Here is an 18,397-nt window from a genome sequence, read left to right as displayed (position 1 = left end):
TATTATTCATTTTGAAAAACTTTCCCTGCCTTCATCCGGGTAAAATAATAGTAGGACTTATAAGCAAGCCCTACCATAGTAGCCCTAACTTTACTTAAATAGGGCTTGTAAATAAATATTCCGGGTAATTAATCTCCGTTTACGATGATCTTCAAAATCGATTTTCCTATGTCAAGGCAAAATCGATGTACAATTTTAATCAATTAAGATAATAGATGCATATATTCTCAGTTGTAGCTAAGATATTTCTTAACAATTGACTGATAATTTAAGGGAAGTAATAAGTTAGAGATAACCTCTCGTATCTATTGGAAATAACCCGTTACCAATGTCAGAAAACCAAACGGGATCGTCTACTCTGGAACTTCTAGCGCAATATAATGATCATAGGTCTCAGAAAGATAAGGAAATAGAGTACATTGAAAGAAGAACGGGTTCCACAAATGATGACAAGCCTTCTTATGACGAATTATTTAAAGAAAACGTCAAACTAAAATTGTTACTGGAAGATTACGAAAATGAAATCGATGGTTTAAAAAGGACCATTTCAAATTTAAGAAATAAACGATTATCCACTGTTTCCAGTATTGATAAAGACGTTACTTCCGATGTTGTGCTGGATCAAACATCTATCACGTCAAGAGATTCAAAAGTCACAAAAAAAGATTTGGTTTTACCTCCAAGGTCAACAGATAGGAGAAGCAAGTCCAAGAATTTAACTATACCAATACCTCCCTCACAAAATACTGTCCAGGTTGATGAGGCACCTATTAGTAGTAATAATAATTCTGCATTTTTAGCCAGTAGGCAGCCTTCCAATGCTACTACTCACCTAATGGAAACTTTATCAAGTAGGACAACTTCCGATTCTGGAAGCTATTACACAACTACAGAAGATTCCGCTTTCACGAAACAACAAGTTAATACCCCTAGACATGTCTCTAATGCCTCCACTAAATCAACTAAATCTGCCCATAGTGGGAGTACAAATCATACTATGGCAAGAATACTAGCGAGTCCAGCAATATCCAATAATAAAAAAGACAATATGGCAAGTCCAGCTACATCAGTAACCTATACAACTTCTAGAATCACCATTAAATCACCAAATAGATCGAACGCGACACCTTTTCAAGAACGAGTGACATCTCCTCAGCATTCAAACAGAATGGCCTCGGTTATCAATAATCATATCCATTCTCCAATGAAACAAGAAATGGGGATATCTGATGATATACCTGATTTTACTAATCCACCAAATCATCTAGACATGGAATTAGAGCATTCAGGTAATATGAATCCTTATAATTCACATAATAATCATATTGGGTTGAAATCTCCATCAAAAATGTCTTCAAATGGTAATAGTGCAATAGATAGTCCATTGGCTCACTTAAATAGAAGAGCATCTATTGGAGATAAGAATAGGAACGTAGCTAGGAAAGATATGGATTTTTCACCAGGGTCAAAGGAAAAATTAACAAATTTCTCACAATTACTAGATAATTCCTTCGGTGAAGAAGAAGAAGAAGAAGAGAATGAAGAGGACGAAGAGATTATCCAAAGGAAACCAATAAATAATGGGCCACCTGAAGAGGTATCTTTTTCTCCTCATTCTTTGACCTCTGCATTTCTTCCTAACCCACCTGTTAATATATCTACCCCAACTTCGAACCAGCTTGGCTCTCCTGTCATACTCAATAGAAATATGAACCAACCGTCAGCTGAACCTGTGCAAGAATCTGTTCATACTCAATCGCCTGCTCCAACTTCATTGATGAAAAATAATGTGGTAAATGAGATTTTGACAGATTTGCATCTAAGAGGGAAAGACTCAAAAGAAACTCTTACATCCCCTAATACAGAATATACCTCCGAACAATCACCATTGCTAACTAAACAAAGATCTGCTGACTTAGCAAAGACATCAAATCCGGAAACCCTCAACAACCTGGTTTCTGATATCCCACTGTTCGTACAGCCTTCTGAATTATCTACAGTTAATATTGAAGTGGTGAGCACTTTGTATAATGAAAATACTCAGTTACATGATTTATCCAATCCGGAAGAAAATTTCATTCTTTTCAGCATAATAGACAAGAATTCTAATAAGGAAATGTTTAAATTTTCCAAGACCTTACAAAGAGTGAAAGAACTAGATGTCTATTTGAAATCACATTCTAATAGTAATAATAGAAGCACAATGCCCACTATACCTGATAAGCACATGTTCAACTCAAATTTGCCGATAAAGATTGATCAAAGAAGGGAGATCTTAAATAGTTATTTCGAAAGCATATTCAACTCTATCAATAATTTTCCGCCAAATATTGTCTTGAAGATTGCACAATTCATTAGTACTGATACAGTTATGAATCCAATTGATGTTGATGATACTGTAAAGGAGGGCCACTTGCTAATTAGGAAGCCAAAAACTTTATCTAATGCAAACAGTTGGAAAATTAGGCACGCCATATTGACAGAAGATTCATTACAATTTTATAACAAAGGACAATTATTTGAAACTATTAAATTAAAGCAAGCCACTATGGAGCTTTTACCAAACTTACCAGATGATAGACATGGAACCAAGAATGGATTCCTCATTAATGAACATAAGAAGAGCGGGTTATCTTCTAATACAAAGTATTTTCTGTGTACAGAAACTCCGAGAGAAAGGGAAGTGTGGATTGGGGCCATTAGTCAGTTTTTAGATAAATCGTATTCTATCAATGTTGGAGAGAAACGATTATCTACTGCTTCAATCGACCAAACTTACGTAACTGATTTAACTTTGGATACAAATTCGAGTTCAAATGATCCTAGTGTAAATGATAGCCAACAATCCTCACCTTACGACCAACCTGCTGAAGCCTTGGATGACGATAAAGAAACAAAGCGAAACAAAATGAGAAGTTTATTTCCATTCAAAAAATTAACGACAGCAAATGCGACCTCTAATAATACTTTAACTATTCCAAACAATAATATTGACTTGGAGACTGTAACATCCAATGATTCGAGTAAAAGATCACCCAATCGACCTTTTGGACCAGGTGTGGATTTAACAAAATCGTTCCCAGCATACAATGTACCTATAACGACTGCACCTAATACAAGATCTACTCCATATTCTGCATCCTTAGTATTTGGTTCATCGATCGAAGATGCTGTCAAGTTAAGTTCACATACATATCAAGGGAAGTATCAAATTCCAAGTGTTGTGTATCGATGTCTGGAATATCTATATAAAAATCATGGGATCAGAGAAGAAGGTATATTTAGATTAAGCGGGTCTAGCACATTGATAAAGACATTAGAGGAAAGTTTTAATGAGAACCACGATGTTGACTTGTGTCATTATAATAAGAACATTGCTGATCCAAACGGACCTGAAGTATCTACCCTGATTAGCGTTAACACTGTAAGCGGTCTATTGAAATTATATCTAAGAAAATTACCTCATATGATATTTGGTGATGACCAATTCGTTTCGATAAAAAAAATAATAGACAATAATCATGACAATCCTGTAAGTGCTGCGTTGGAAATAAGGGAACTGGTCTCAAATGGAGGAATACCAAGATTGAACTTTTCATTGATGTATGCTTTATTTGAACTTTTGTTGAGAATTAATGATAATAGTAAAGTCAATAAAATGAATCTGAGAAATCTGTGCATTGTTTTTTCGCCAACTCTAAACATTCCTATTACAATGTTACAGCCATTTATCGTTGATTTTGCATGCATTTTCCAAGGAGCAGATCCTGTTCCTGAAAGCAAAAGAGAAAAACTAGATATCCATATTCCTCATGTATAAGAACCACTCGCTTCATGTTAAATTAAAAAATGAGATATACTGAGAGTCATCTATTGTATTATATAATGTTTAATTAATATCATCATTGTAATTTCTATAGAAGGAATTAAATTGCTGCCCCAAAGCAACTAACACAAAAAAATAAAGATCAGCCACTATTCAAGAAAAAGAACCAAGTGTGTACATCTTGAACACGAGTGCACGATGGTCAGAGAGAAAGAGAAACGGTATTTAAATTATTATTGTTATTAAATATAAAAATGCATATTATCTTATAGAGTCCAATTGAATAACTTTTCCAAACTACCACCGAGCTCCACTTCGAGTAGTATGTTTTCTTGTCGTCGATATATGAGATACCATGGATATATCGCTATCTTCATACGTAGGAACATTGGAATTTCGGCCACTCTTTAGATGCTGGGTGGTGGTACTTGATGGGATTTTATACATTCCATTGCTTTGTAGACGACGAGGTTGACGTTGGTCTACGTTATGGCTTCGATGTTGCGAGTGTCTTCTATTTGATCCTTCCTGTGGTGTCTCCATATCCTCTGATTGAGTGATTTCCAATGTTTCCAAATGCCTGGAGATATCATCAATGGAAATATCTTCCACAGTACGATTAAAAGTTTTATTTAATTCTTCGTCATAAACATAATCTTCATCTTCATCCTCATCTCCACTCGATAAGTCCTGTTGAATAAATGGAACACTCTCCGCTTTAGATGCAGTTACGGCACCTAATTGCATTTGTCTATGTTCCTTTCTCTTAAGATCATTTGATCTTTTCTGATATGCGTCTACTTCAGTCTTGGAAAATTCCCTTTCTGGTGAGTGTGTACGTGCATATTGCCTAGTAACTCTCTGAGCAATAGTGGGTCCGTTGTCAAGTACTTCTGTTTTTATCTTTGCCGTCTTAAATAGGACATCTTCAAATTCTGGGATCATTGCTCTACCTAATCGTATGACTTCTTCTGCCCAGATTCTTATTACATCTTTGGATCTCTTGGTTTTGTATGGTTTCCATGCTGGCTTGCACCCACGAACTATTTCCTTTATAACATGTTCAGATCCCCATTCCTTAATCCAATCTTGGTTTTGTAACCCGATCAAGTGGGCAAAAACACCAGACGTGATTGCCTTGTCAGAATAACCACCTTCCATTAATGATAGTACCTTTCCTTGGCAATGCATTTGGGCCAATTTAAGTGCATCTTTAGTAAACATTGTGTAAAACTCAGTAGGAACATTGCTACCATGTCTTTGCATAGTCGTCTGTTCAAACTCAGACGCATCAAAACCAGCACTAATAAGTACCATCCCTTTGAAAGGTCTTCCTAGAGCTGCCATCTCTAATTTAGCTGTTTTGAAGTATTCATCTGCCTTGGCAAATAATACTCTATATTTAGATCGATATAGCTTCACAAATTCTTCCTCATTATTCCAATTGGACATATGGATATTCCATATATTTAGATCATGAGAGTTCATTAAACATGTAGAAGCGTTCTTAATATTTTCCTTGGTAGCAAACCCAGATTCAGTTGGGAACGAATTGATGTCATGCATTGAGAAATATCCAACTTTAGGGAACTCAGCAAACTTCTTCCCAAAATCATCATATTCACCTTCCTTTGGATTTATATCTTCATCCGGCTTAAAACCTGCACGTTTCCAACAAAGGTCTTGTGTCCCATCACCATGATGTAGATCAAAATCTAAGACAGCCACATGTGTGACGCCGTATGTATCAGCGGCATATTCGATGGCAACATGTGCATTATTTAGCAAGCAAAACCCTGAAGGTGTAGCAAAATGACAATGATGTCCCGGTGGTCGTATAGCTACAAATGCTCTATTGCTTATATGGTCAGCTGAGGGACCTTTAAAGATAGAATCCACCCCTGTTTCTAATGCACCAATGGTCCCCTGTAATGCTTGGATTGTCTTGGAACTTAAATAGATATCACCTGCATTCCATGATTCTGGCACTTCTATTTCACCCTTTGCTAGCTTTTCATCTGCCTCTTTACACAATTGGATTACCTCTTTTGGCCATTCCTTCCCATGAACTTTGTAAACATGAGGCGACATGATGGAACCCATTCTCTGGTTCGAGGATTTCAATGTAAATAACGCAGGATACATGGTTATAGCAGCCGCAATCCCCATGGAGCTTGCTAATAAACGTTCTGGTCTCTCTACAATAGTTTTCCTATATGATTTGGAAACCCATTCTCTAGGGAAAGTATGTTGAAGTGAGTATGGAGAAAGAACTATGACTGCCTTTGCCGATTCAGGTATTTGTGATGCTGCACGAGCTGCTGAGATGACATTTGGATTATTTTGGACAAATGATTGAAACTGTTTATAAAATTTCTCTAAGGGGTCTTGTTGTGACATGACTTGACTTCAATATTTAACTTATCTGTAATGTTTTGTTTCGAAAGTCAACAAACCTTATCTAATAGGTTTGAGGTTGACTAGTAATTAATATGCTTATAAACAACCAGATATGAGACTGTATCTGATAATTAATTGTTAAATAAGACTACGTAGCGAATGTTTATTTTTACATTTTTATTATTTTCAAATTTATCATGTTTATGGTTTTCCAGATCGGGACAAACCCTGACAGATAACGTTCCATGGTGAAACTAGTCTTTTCCAACAAGAAGAATCACATTCAATGTAATGGTATGGATTATGTATCTTGCTACCATTTACTCGTAGAAATATATATTATTTTGCTTTCAAACCTGGAAGTCTTTTCAAGCACAAGCTTTGTTCCCCTCTAATCAAGGCTCGATCTCGAGAAAATTACAACGTTAACTAGGCTTAGCGATGACTTGAGAAAGAACACCTCATATCATAAGATACAACTGGGTTTAAAGTAAGTAGTTTAGCAGGTTGAAGTAAGTGACCGTATTAATGTTTGATAGGAGCAATGTATCCAAACGGACAACAGTATACATACAGTGGCCCCAGTTATAACCAATACCCTCCACAGGCCCCTCCTGTACCATACGGATACGTCGATCAATATGGATATCCTGCACCTCCTCCTCCTCATGTGACTGGATATTATAATCCACAGTACACGGAAACACCAGCACCGCAACCTTATTGGGACCAACCGATATATGGTAAACGTAAAGCGTTGCTTATAGGTATCAATTATATTGGATCAAGAAGTCAACTCAGTGGTTGCATCAATGATGTCAATAATATGCTTGGTTTCTTGACGCAAAGATGCGGGTATTCTCAAGACGACATTGTTATCTTGACAGATGATCAGCCAAATCCGGTTTGCATTCCGACAAAATATAACATGTTAAGGGCCATGAGTTGGTTGGTGAAAGATGTGCAACCAGGTGACCATCTTTTTTTACATTATTCTGGTCATGGTGGTCAAACCCCTGATTTGGATGGTGATGAAGCGGATGGCATGGATGATGTTATCTATCCTGTTGATTTCGAAACACAAGGTTTTATTGTAGATGATTTAATGCACGATATCATGGTCAGACCCCTAATGCAAGGTGTCAGACTAACAGCTCTATTTGATTCATGTCATTCCGGAACTGTGTTAGATTTGCCATTTACTTATTCAACTAAAGGAGTTATTAAGGAACCTAGTATGCTCAAGGATATAGGAGGTACTGGGATGCAAGCAGCAATGGCATACGCTACGGGGAACGGTTCCGATTTGATGGGATCTTTATCATCACTAGCCAACACAGTACAAAATAGGTTCATCAATGGGAACGGTTATGATCGTGAACGTGTCATACAGATGAAGTTCTCACCAGCAGATGTGATTATGTTATCTGGGTCGAAAGATAACCAAACATCAGCAGATACGTTTGAAGATGGACAAAATATTGGCGCCATGTCCCATGCATTTATCAAGGTGATGACTTTCCAGCCCCAACAAACATACATTTCTCTGTTACAGAATATACGACAGGCATTGATGAACAGATATTCACAAAGACCGCAATTATCCTCTTCACACCAAATAGACATCAATGCACCTTTTATTATATGAGGTTTGCATGCAATCCTCCGTATCATACATATCTATATATGAAGTTTGTTATTTAGCCGCTGAGAATCCGTATATCCTAGGGTTATCTAGGGTTGTGTGTTAGGGTTTGGGTTGCTCGTTTAAATGCATAGATTACGTAAACATGTCACATTGGATTTCATTCTTCAATGAAATAATCGTGGCAGTTGTTAGCTCTTAGCTCCGTTACATTCCTTTGTAGCGTTATCAATAGATAATGCATCTTCTGTATTGTCGATTCATATATATATAGGAGAGGCTAACGGTGAATTGAATTGACTGGTAACTCTTCTGTCTGTGCTATTTGACTACCACAAAGATTTTAACGAAGAGAAATGTCCGAATATGCCAAATTGGTCGAGCATCTGTCAGCTAATGACATTCTAGATAAATTTCCTGAGATCATCCCTTTGCAAAAGAGACCAAATTCTAAATCCAGCGAATCTTCTAACGAGAATTCTAAGGATGCTGTCTTTTCAGGACACGATGAAGAACAGATTAAATTGATGAATGAAAATTGTATCGTATTAGATTGGAATGACAATGCAATCGGTGCTGGAACCAAGAAATTGTGCCACATAATGAATAACATTGAACTAGGTTTGTTACATAGAGCCTTCTCCGTGTTTCTGTTTAATGAAAGGGGTGAATTACTATTACAACAACGTGCCTCCGAGAAGATTACTTTCCCCAATCTTTGGACAAATACTTGTTGTTCTCATCCATTATGTATCGATGACGAACTTGGGTTGAGTGGTCAATTGTCAGATAAGGTCCAAGGTGCAAAGGTGGCTGCTGTTAGAAAATTGGAACACGAATTGGGGATTCCTGAGGATGAAACAAGATCAAAGGGTACATTCCATTTTTTAAATAGAATTCATTATATGGCTCCAAGTAATCCACCATGGGGTGAACATGAAATTGATTATATATTGTTTTACAAAGTCAATTCTGGTGAAGAATTGACCGTGGAACCAAATTTGAATGAAATGAGAGCTTTCAAATGGGTAACACAAACACGATTGAAGGAAATGTTCGATGACCCAAATTTACAATTCACACCTTGGTTCAAGATTATTTGCAACAGTTACCTTTTTGAATGGTGGGCCAAGTTGAATGATTTATCAAGTGTAGAAAATGATCAAAAGATACATAGAATGCTGTAAGGCACATAGTCTTTGAGGACTAATATTTAATATGCTTATATCCATAAATATTCATCAAATGTCATTAAAATAAGTTATAGAATAATTAATTAAATTTTGTTTGTTGGATATTATATATACTGTTCTTTATACAAGACGTTTTGTTGTTATGTTTTTCTAATGCTCATTTCTGGTCCTTCCCTTTCATAATCATTTCTAGTAAATCGGCTGCCTGTTTAGCATTATCTGAAACCATTCTGCTACTAGAGCGACGTTCCTTTTTCCAAAGTGGATTCATTTGATATTCCGTCTTACTCTTAATTTCCATGATAGTACTTTGATTATGCGACAGAATAATATCTGTCTTGATATTAACTCTCCCATTAGGATCTATGGATGCCTCTTGAACTTCCATTGGGTAAACATTTTCTCTAATAGATGAATCCATATTCTTATTTTGATTCTTTAATTTATCACCGAGCGCAGTGGTAACAAACCCACCCACAGCAACTGTATACTTACTATCATTATTCAAATTCAAACATCTTCCAGGAACTATTGTCTTTGAAACCACGCCTCTTGGAGAAGTTTTCAATTTTCCCGGTAGTGCATACGATAATCCTCCAGAACCAATCATTTTTTGAGAATGATTATTTATTTGACCACTAGAAGATGCTCTCTCATTTAAAAAATCAGTCACATTAGATTGCATTTCTTTAGCAGAGAATTTTTTATTCTTCAAGGCCTCAGGGTCCCTTTCCAGGAGCCAACTTTTAAATTCAGCTCTTAATTTCTTCAAAGAGTTTAATTTTGTTATTTTCCCCTTAGAATTCAATTCCGGATCAATATTCAGTAAAGAGGACAATGTATATGCTTGATCATGAACCACAGACTCATTACCAAATAAAGGGTTCAATTTCCCCATATTGTAAGTCGGAGCCAAATTCATTTCTTTAAATCTAATACGATTCCATTGTGACGCGCCATGAGGTTCAAATGTAGTTAGTCTTTCCAGAGTATCCATATCGTTGAACACCAAATACCTAGATTTAATCTTCGATGGGATAGATGATTTCAACCCCCATTCTTGACGATGATGTGACGATGGTTTGGTCTCTATGATTTGATGTGTTGGGAAATACTTATGTCCGATAGGGTTCAATGGTTTGTTGTTCTTGGGTACTTGCGCCACTCTTGTGCTCCTTAGAAGATTGGATATCCTTGAATAAGATTGGGAGTTCACTTGTGACATAGTGATGGGTGCCTATCAAGAACGTGCTTGTGTTTTGGTTCATAGTAGTAGTTTCAATTTAATGAAATACCTTCTTTTGGTTCTTTTAAAAGTACTCCTACTAAGATCAAATTTTGTTACCCGGTTGCAAATTCCTAAACAAAAGAACCGTCAATAATGTCCAGTAAGAAACGTCTTTTTTCGCTAAGCTGGCATCCACAGTCTAAATTGGAGCCTATGCTTTGCTTGTGGATGTTGAGGGGGGAAGGTATGTTATGCGAATTAACTAAATAGTCAAATAGTTATGAATTATGGCCTCGAAGTGTGAATATCTCTGAAAACTAACCCTAATTTGACGATTGCCCTCTTAGGGTTGAAAAAAGACCGAGAGTATAAAAGTGAAAGGAAGGGGCAAATTAAAGGGAACAGTGGAATTAACTACCACTTTTTGCCACTCAAGAACCAAATAAAAGTTATATAACAGAGGTTATTCAACTGAATTATACTAAGTGATACAAGAACAAACAGTTATGACTGACTTAAGCAATCAATATCAGGATTTTAATTCCGGTACTGCAGATTCCGACAATAAGCATCACGGTTACGTTCCTCCTCATATGAGAGGTGGTACTAATGGCGGTTCAAGAGGTGGTGGTGGTCAGAGATCATTTGGTGACAACTCTGGCAATCAAAGATCATTTGGTGATGGAAACCAAAGGAGAGGCGGCAGCTTCTTCGGTGGTGGCGGATCACGTCAAGGCGGTAGTTTTTTTAGAAATAATAGCAGTCGCGGCGGCGGCAGCGGCGGATACTCAAGAGGTGGGGGCAGCTATGGAAGAGGTGGTGGATTTGGTGGAGGTAGTGGAAGTAGATGGGTGGACGGGAAACATGTGCCTGGTCCAAGAAACGAAAGAATCGAATTAGAACTATTCGGTGAAGCTGATGATCCACATGTCTTGTCTTCGGGTATCAATTTTGATAATTATGACGATATCCCTGTTGAAGCTACCGGTAATAATGTCCCAGAACCAATTACTGAATTCAGTGCTCCACAATTAGATGAGTTGTTGTTAGAAAATATTAAATTAGCAAGATTTACTAAGCCTACACCAGTGCAAAAGTACTCGGTCCCTATCGTGGAAAATGGTAGAGATTTAATGGCCTGTGCACAAACCGGTTCTGGTAAGACAGGTGGGTTCTTATTTCCTGTTCTTTCAGAATCATTCAAGACTGGTCCAAGCAAAACGCCTGAACAAGGCCGTAATTTCTACTCGAAGAAGGGTTATCCAACCGCTTTGATCCTAGCACCAACAAGAGAACTGGCTACTCAGATTTTTGATGAGGCAAAGAAATTTACTTATAGATCTTGGGTTAGACCATGTGTTGTGTACGGTGGTGCTCCCATTGGTAATCAAATGAGAGAGGTTGATCATGGTTGTGATTTATTAGTCGCAACACCTGGTCGTTTAACTGATTTGATCGATAGGGGTAAGATCTCGTTAGCAAACATCAGGTATTTAGTTTTAGATGAAGCTGATAGAATGTTGGATATGGGGTTTGAACCTCAAATCAGGCAAATTGTGGAAGGTAGTGACATGCCGCAAGTTGGTGATAGACAAACACTTATGTTTTCCGCAACGTTCCCAGTTGATATACAACAATTGGCTCGTGATTTCTTAAATGATTATATTTTCTTATCAGTCGGTAGAGTCGGCTCCACCTCTGAGAATATTACACAAGTAATCTTATATGTGGAAGACCAAGATAAATACTCAGCCTTATTAGATTTATTGGCTGCTACAACAGATGGGTTGACATTAATATTTGTGGAAACCAAGAGAATGGCAGATCAATTGACTGATTTCTTAATTATGCAAAATTTTAAGGCAACAGCAATCCATGGGGATCGTACACAACAAGAACGTGAGCGTGCACTTTCTGCATTTAGAGCTGGTACAGCTACTATATTAGTCGCCACCGCAGTCGCTGCAAGAGGTTTAGATATCCCTAATGTGACACATGTTATTAATTTTGATTTGCCAGGTGACATTGATGACTACGTGCATAGAATTGGTAGAACTGGTCGTGCTGGGAACACCGGTGTTGCCACTTCTTTCTTTAATAGAGGAAACCAAAATGTTGTCAGAGGTTTGATCGATATTTTAAGTGAAGCTAATCAAGAAATCCCATCCTTTTTGAATGATATCGCCAATGAAGGTGGTAGAAGTAGAGGAGGTAGAGGTGGTGGGTACGGTGGTAATCGTTCTCACAGTAATAGAGATTTCCGTAAGCATGGTAATGGCTCGTTCGGTAGCTCCAGAGGTGGTGGAAGTAATTCATCATGGGGCTCTTCCAGTGGTGGCGGTTATAGAGGAGGTAATAATGACGGCTGGAATAATAGCTTTGGCAGCGGTTCTAGTTATAAATCATCAGGTAACGCATCCTGGTGGTAATGACAGTTTTTCCTTCTACTTTCTGCTTTTTTCTTCATCTATTTGTTTTTCTTTTCCTTTTTACTTTTAATTCCCCATTTGCTGCTTGGTACATTCATTTTTACCATCAATTTTTTTCCTTTCGTCTGCTGTTTTTTTTCCTTAATGGGGTCTATTATAGTGTTATACAGTTGTTGTGTTATAGAGTGGCAATTATCACTGTTGTCAGAAAGTCCCGATATTTTTGTTTCTCATCTGTCCCAAACTGATTGAATAGAAGCTTTACCCGTTTTGCTCGCTCAAAAAGTTTTCGATTAATAGTAGAAATGAGATAAAGCGTACTACTTTCATCCTTTGAAGGTAGTGCATTATTTGATTACTAATTGAAGAAGGGTAGATATTAATGTCTTCTCTTTTTTGATTAAAAGCGCCCTCTGCCTAAGAGAGCTTCTATATATATATTCGTTTTATTTTTATTTTTTGATCTATACATATTTCCACGATTTTAGATATAATGCATTATAGTATAATAAATTTTTATTTATCTTTCTTCAATAGAAATGAGTATTTAGTTGAATTTTATATACGACTGGATGATATTAATTGACTGGATGAATAGGCTAATAGCCATTTCACGTTGGTTAATAAAAATTTCATAGCGGTAGTCCATTCTAGATTTGGGTCAGCACCAAATAATTTAACTGATATTCCATTTATCTTATCCTTATGCATTATATAAGGCAATTCAATTTCATTTGCTGAATTAACCAAGTCTCTATTTTCGTTTTCATTATCAGTTAATGATTTTCTAGTCTGATGGCTTGTCACCACATTCAATGGAATTTCTTCATGAGTAGAGGTTCTTCTAGGACCAGTTGAAATGGATATGGCCATCTGTTGAATAATTTCCAGTAAACTTTCCAAGGCCCTATCGAGTTCAGTTTCCTTATGCAAAAGTTTACCGATTTTAAATTTCTCGTCATGAAATGCTTCAAATGTTATCCAATCCTGTGAATCGGTGTTATATTTTAAGATCTTTGAGAAGGAACCCATAGGTCTTAATCTATATCCATTAATGGAACAATTTAATTGTGTTACTATGGTAGCGAGCAACAATACAACATGGCCTATCCCAGCATTAATTTCCTTCCAAGATACCTTCAAGTCGTCAAACCCGCCAATTCTCAATCCATTTATGGTAGCAAATGGACCGTTATGTGCAATTTTGAAAGTTTCATCATATATATTAATCTTTCTCAATTGGTCAAGGTCATTAAGAGCCCTATTATATTGATTTTTCAAAGATTGTGTTTCCTTCAAAAAGTTAATATGATCCAAATGGGTCAAATTATCTCTTTCAATCATCTCCATTTCATTATTTTTCTTCTGCTCAAGTTTCAGCTCCAAATCCTTGATTTGTTCATCTAATTCCTCATCTTCCTTCTCCAGTTTTAATAAGTCTTGAAATAATGAACTCTTTTCTCTTTGTAGATCTTCGACCGCTATCAAGGAGTCTGAGTCATCTTTATCAGTAAGCACACCTTCATTTTGTTGTTGTTGCTCTTTTTGTGCCTCCAATTTCTTCAAGAAACCCATGTAGGTATCCCTTTCCTTGATTGCGGAATCGTATTGATTCTTCAAATCTTGTATCAGTAAATTACAACAATCTTGGCAAACAGGATAATCAATCTTATTTCTCCCTGATAAGATATTAAATATATTTGAGAGAACACTCGTTTGGGTGGATAACGTCTTAGAGACTCCCTGTGAAGACGGTTGCAAATCTTCTTGATCCTGAGATTCTGTTGGTAGTTTGGATTGTTTTAGGAAAATGTATGATTCTTGATTGTTAGGTTTTAAATCCAATTGAGATGCTGGTTTTACGTTTTGTAAATTTTGAAGACGATCTTTTGGGATTGGGGAGATTAAATGTGTGTCGTTAATGGAGGTCTCATTGGCAAGGGAATCTAGTAGGGTATTCTGCTGTGTGAGACTAAGGTCCAGTAAGGAACCATCGATTTGAAGTGGTAATTGACAGTTTTGACATCGTATGGGTTGCTTAGGAGTAGACATGCCTTGATTGCTTACTAGCCAATGCTTCAAATTGTTGCAATGAAGTAGTACCTTTTATATTTCATTGAGATTGAGATTATATTGACATCGGCTTACGTAATCAGCAGTTAGTGACATGATATGAGATGAATACATACAAATAATATAATAAGAATTGAAATATGGGAACCTTCTTTTTTTGCCATTGTGTTCAAACCATTCTAGTTATTGTCGCACCTTCTGAATTGAATTACGCATTATTTTAATCTATTATTGTTAATTAAACATTGCCGCACGTGGGAGGCACAGGTTGCAACATAATGGTGTGAATGACTTCGTGAATTAATGCGCTGGAAGATGTACGATCATATGTGATATGATATAATGTCATCTAGTATCCTATTGTTCTGTGTCTATTAATAAAAGAAAAAATCAATATATAATGCTATTGTCTCCCGCGCACCATCTAAGTTTTAAACGCCCTTTACTCCATCTAACGTTAGTTTAGTCCTTGTTAAACAAAAAGGAAAACAGTGCCTCAGTCGCAATTAAGGTTTACATGTTTAACCAGTGTACCTTTGCAAAAGATTGAAAAAGAGAGCATTGCATTTCATTATTGGATTTTTAGATCCTTGAGGAAGAAACCTCCAAGAACCATCGGGATTGAAAAGATAACCAATTTAACGTTTCAATGAAGTTTGGGGACCATTTGAACGAGTCTATGATTCCAGAATGGAAGGACAAATATGTTGAGTATAAAGTAGGGAAAAAGAAATTAAAAACCTTTAAACAAAAACTTCAGAACGATATTGATGAAACTACCACTGACTCTCTTTTGAATGCATCAGTCAGCGATTCCATTGAGTCTACATATATTGACCAAGAAAATTCAACGCCAGTAACTCCTTCCCATGTGTACTCCATCCAAAAAGATTATTCGCCAGTAAAAAAGAAAATAGTGCAAGAATTCGTTAAAGATTGGCTAATTGGGGAGCAATTGAATAAATGTAATGATTTTTATGAAGAATTGATAAATGATTGTAGAAAGAAATATAACATCCTGGAAAACCAGATTAGATTTTATAATATTCAAAGGCATTCCATCGATAATAAAAAGACAAGGAATTTACTAATTGTCTCGTCTTCTGAGTCTGTTGATGTTGAAAACACTCCTATTGATTCAACAATCCAACACCCCTATGCTCCTAACAGGGGAAGAGTTATTACCTTGAATGGCCAACAAAATGTTGCAAATGCTAATAAGAATTTTGCTTCTCATTTTCTCTATTTTCAAAAGCTAAAAACCATATTAAAGAATAATAATTTACTTCCTTCTTTACCAGCTAAAGGAATCACAAGTTATTTTCATCAAAACGGTAGGGGATCTCAGGGGAAGGAAACATTTAATGCCTCCGAAAATGATATGCTAAGTGAAATTACAGTAGAAAAGGCTCAAAAATTGTTAACTGAAGCCATATTGGAATTTTACCTATTTTTGCAGTTAGTAAAGACTTACAGAGATTTAAATCTAACAGGATTTAGAAAAATTGCAAAGAAATTTGACAAAACTTGTGAAACCAAGGAATGTCTTAAATTTATGAATTATGCTAAGGAAAATTATACCATTTTTAGTCATATTGATCCCAATATTGCATTAATGACGGATAGAATGAAAAAGACATCAACTTATCAACCACTTGTGTTTGAGGATATTACACCTGAAAACGAGTCTGACGACCCCTTGCTATGGTGGGAATCCAAGGTTAGAGGTTGGTATATCAAAGATTTAACGAATTCATTAACAGAAATGAAAAGAAATAATGACAAACTAAGAAAGTTTGGTATCCAATATTCGTTAAACGAAAGAATAATACATAGGATAAACATTTCAATACTACAAATGACCATTTCTGGGTTTTTCATAGGAGCTGCTTTTTCATTGATTATTTACACATTATACTTGATCTTCACCTCAGATGATAAGGCCTATATTCATAGAATCTTATTTCCCCTCTGGGGTGGTTGGTATATGGTTCTACTAATCTCTTTTCTTTTTATTGGAAATTGCTTCATTTGGCATAGAAGTGGTATCAATTATCGTTTCATTATGTTTGGGGAAATACAAGCCAGAAGTGGAACTCAATTCTTCAATAACGATTTTGCAACTACAAAGATCTCTCTGAAATATTATTTCATATCACTCTTCATCCTGGCATGCTCCATTCTGGCAATTATAAGTTTCCAATTAGAAAAATTAACTCCTCTGGGATTTATTTTCCCGGGAATTGTTATAACATTATTCCTTGCTCCATCTTGGATGATCCCATTTTGGGATAAATTGGTTGAAACCAGAAAATGGTTATTTTGTTCAGGAATAAGACTAATATTTTCAGGATTTTACCCAGTCGAGTTCGGTGATTTCTTCCTCGGTGATATAGTCTGTTCACTAACATATTCCATATCTGATCTGGCGATGTTCTTTTGTGTTTATGTAAGATCTGATAATGCAACGTGTTCCTCATCTCATTTAAGATCCATGGGTGTCCTAGGATGTTTACCAAGTTTCTGGAGATTCATGCAATGCTTACGAAGATTTGCAGACTCAGGTGACTGGTTCCCTCATTTGTTAAATGCTGCAAAATACACATTGGGTGTGGCATACAATGCAACATTATGTGTCTATAGAATATCACCAAAATCCTTCCATTCGAGGCAAATATTCATTGTTTTTGCAACTTTAAATGCCACTTACACATCAATTTGGGATTTGGTAATGGATTGGTCACTCTTGCAACCCTCCCAAAATAATACATTTTTGAGAGATGATTTGTATTTAGCTGGGAAGAAGAATTGGAAAACAGGGAAGTACAGTAACAAGAGAAAGTCTATTTATTACTTTGCAATGATTTGGAATGTAATAGTTAGATTTGAATGGATTGTTTATGCAATTGCGCCTCAAACCATTCAACAAAGTGCTGATACATCTTTTATATTAGCCACAGCTGAGGTTCTGAGAAGGTTCGTTTGGATCATTTTCCGTGTAGAAAATGAGCATGTGGCTAATGTGAACCTCTTTAGAGTCAGCGGGACAGCCCCCTTACCATATCCTATTAACATAACTTCCATTACTCCCTTAGGAAGCTCCGATTCGGACGAGGCTACTAATATCATTGTCTTAGAGAGTAATAGTGGAAATGACAATTTAAGTGTTACCAATGAACCTCAACAGACTTCGAACAGAATAAATAGATTTGATACGGTGGGAGCAGTGCCAAATGTTGACATTACAAGGGAAACGAGAATTGAGGAACCCATGCCAGCCTATCACCCACCTCTTGAACGCCGTACTACTACGTTTGGAAGCATCTCAAAATCAATTCCTTGGGCACATACATCAGATTTTCAAAGGCCAAGCATTGTTGCTACCACTTTACCTGGTAGAGACTCAGATAATGAAAGTGAAAATGAAAGCATAGCATCAGGATAGGGGCCAATAGATCAATTTTTTATAGATAGTATTTAATATTCATTAAAAGAGAATATACTTATTTAGCATTCTACTCAGATAAATAAAAAGGATTTGCTATATTTTTTAATGTTTTCCCTTTTTGAGGCGTCATATGATGAACTAATTTGAAACCTCAT

General features: G+C 36.4%; 8 protein-coding genes across 8 annotated transcripts; 5 read left to right on the top strand and 3 right to left on the bottom strand.

Moving 5' to 3' along the window:
- Positions 1-328: 328 nt before the first annotated feature.
- BEM3 (GTPase-activating protein BEM3) lies at positions 329-3,820 on the top strand (the record flags this gene model as incomplete). The annotated part of the gene is made up of 1 exon (XM_003675485.1): positions 329-3,820. The coding sequence occupies one exon, from the start codon at positions 329-331 to the stop codon at positions 3,818-3,820; it is 3,492 nt and encodes a 1,163-aa protein (XP_003675533.1).
- A 303-nt stretch (positions 3,821-4,123) lies between these two features.
- Positions 4,124-6,226, bottom strand: HOS3 (histone deacetylase; the record flags this gene model as incomplete). Its single annotated transcript, XM_003675484.1, has 1 exon — positions 4,124-6,226. The coding sequence occupies one exon, from the start codon at positions 6,224-6,226 to the stop codon at positions 4,124-4,126; it is 2,103 nt and encodes a 700-aa protein (XP_003675532.1).
- Positions 6,227-6,770: 544 nt separating this feature from the next.
- Positions 6,771-7,874, top strand: NCAS0C01750 (uncharacterized protein; the record flags this gene model as incomplete). Its single annotated transcript, XM_003675483.1, has 1 exon — positions 6,771-7,874. One exon carries the CDS (start codon positions 6,771-6,773, stop codon positions 7,872-7,874), a length of 1,104 nt encoding a protein of 367 aa, XP_003675531.1.
- A 353-nt stretch (positions 7,875-8,227) lies between these two features.
- On the top strand, positions 8,228-9,058 carry IDI1 (isopentenyl-diphosphate delta-isomerase IDI1; the record flags this gene model as incomplete). Its single annotated transcript, XM_003675482.1, has 1 exon — positions 8,228-9,058. One exon carries the CDS (start codon positions 8,228-8,230, stop codon positions 9,056-9,058), a length of 831 nt encoding a protein of 276 aa, XP_003675530.1.
- A 163-nt stretch (positions 9,059-9,221) lies between these two features.
- Positions 9,222-10,289, bottom strand: MRP51 (mitochondrial 37S ribosomal protein bS1m; the record flags this gene model as incomplete). The annotated part of the gene is made up of 1 exon (XM_003675481.1): positions 9,222-10,289. The coding sequence occupies one exon, from the start codon at positions 10,287-10,289 to the stop codon at positions 9,222-9,224; it is 1,068 nt and encodes a 355-aa protein (XP_003675529.1).
- A 509-nt stretch (positions 10,290-10,798) lies between these two features.
- On the top strand, positions 10,799-12,721 carry DBP1 (putative DEAD-box ATP-dependent RNA helicase DBP1; the record flags this gene model as incomplete). Its single annotated transcript, XM_003675480.1, has 1 exon — positions 10,799-12,721. One exon carries the CDS (start codon positions 10,799-10,801, stop codon positions 12,719-12,721), a length of 1,923 nt encoding a protein of 640 aa, XP_003675528.1.
- A 558-nt stretch (positions 12,722-13,279) lies between these two features.
- VPS30 (beclin 1) lies at positions 13,280-14,773 on the bottom strand (the record flags this gene model as incomplete). Its single annotated transcript, XM_003675479.1, has 1 exon — positions 13,280-14,773. The coding sequence occupies one exon, from the start codon at positions 14,771-14,773 to the stop codon at positions 13,280-13,282; it is 1,494 nt and encodes a 497-aa protein (XP_003675527.1).
- Positions 14,774-15,443: 670 nt separating this feature from the next.
- On the top strand, positions 15,444-18,239 carry NCAS0C01700 (uncharacterized protein; the record flags this gene model as incomplete). Its single annotated transcript, XM_003675478.1, has 1 exon — positions 15,444-18,239. One exon carries the CDS (start codon positions 15,444-15,446, stop codon positions 18,237-18,239), a length of 2,796 nt encoding a protein of 931 aa, XP_003675526.1.
- Between the last annotated feature and the right edge of the window lie 158 nt (positions 18,240-18,397).

The sequence above is a fragment of the Naumovozyma castellii genome, chromosome 3, assembly GCF_000237345.1.
Source record: "Naumovozyma castellii chromosome 3, complete genome".
NCBI classification, from domain to species: domain Eukaryota; kingdom Fungi; phylum Ascomycota; class Saccharomycetes; order Saccharomycetales; family Saccharomycetaceae; genus Naumovozyma; species Naumovozyma castellii.
This window is presented reverse-complemented; position numbering and strand designations above follow the sequence as displayed.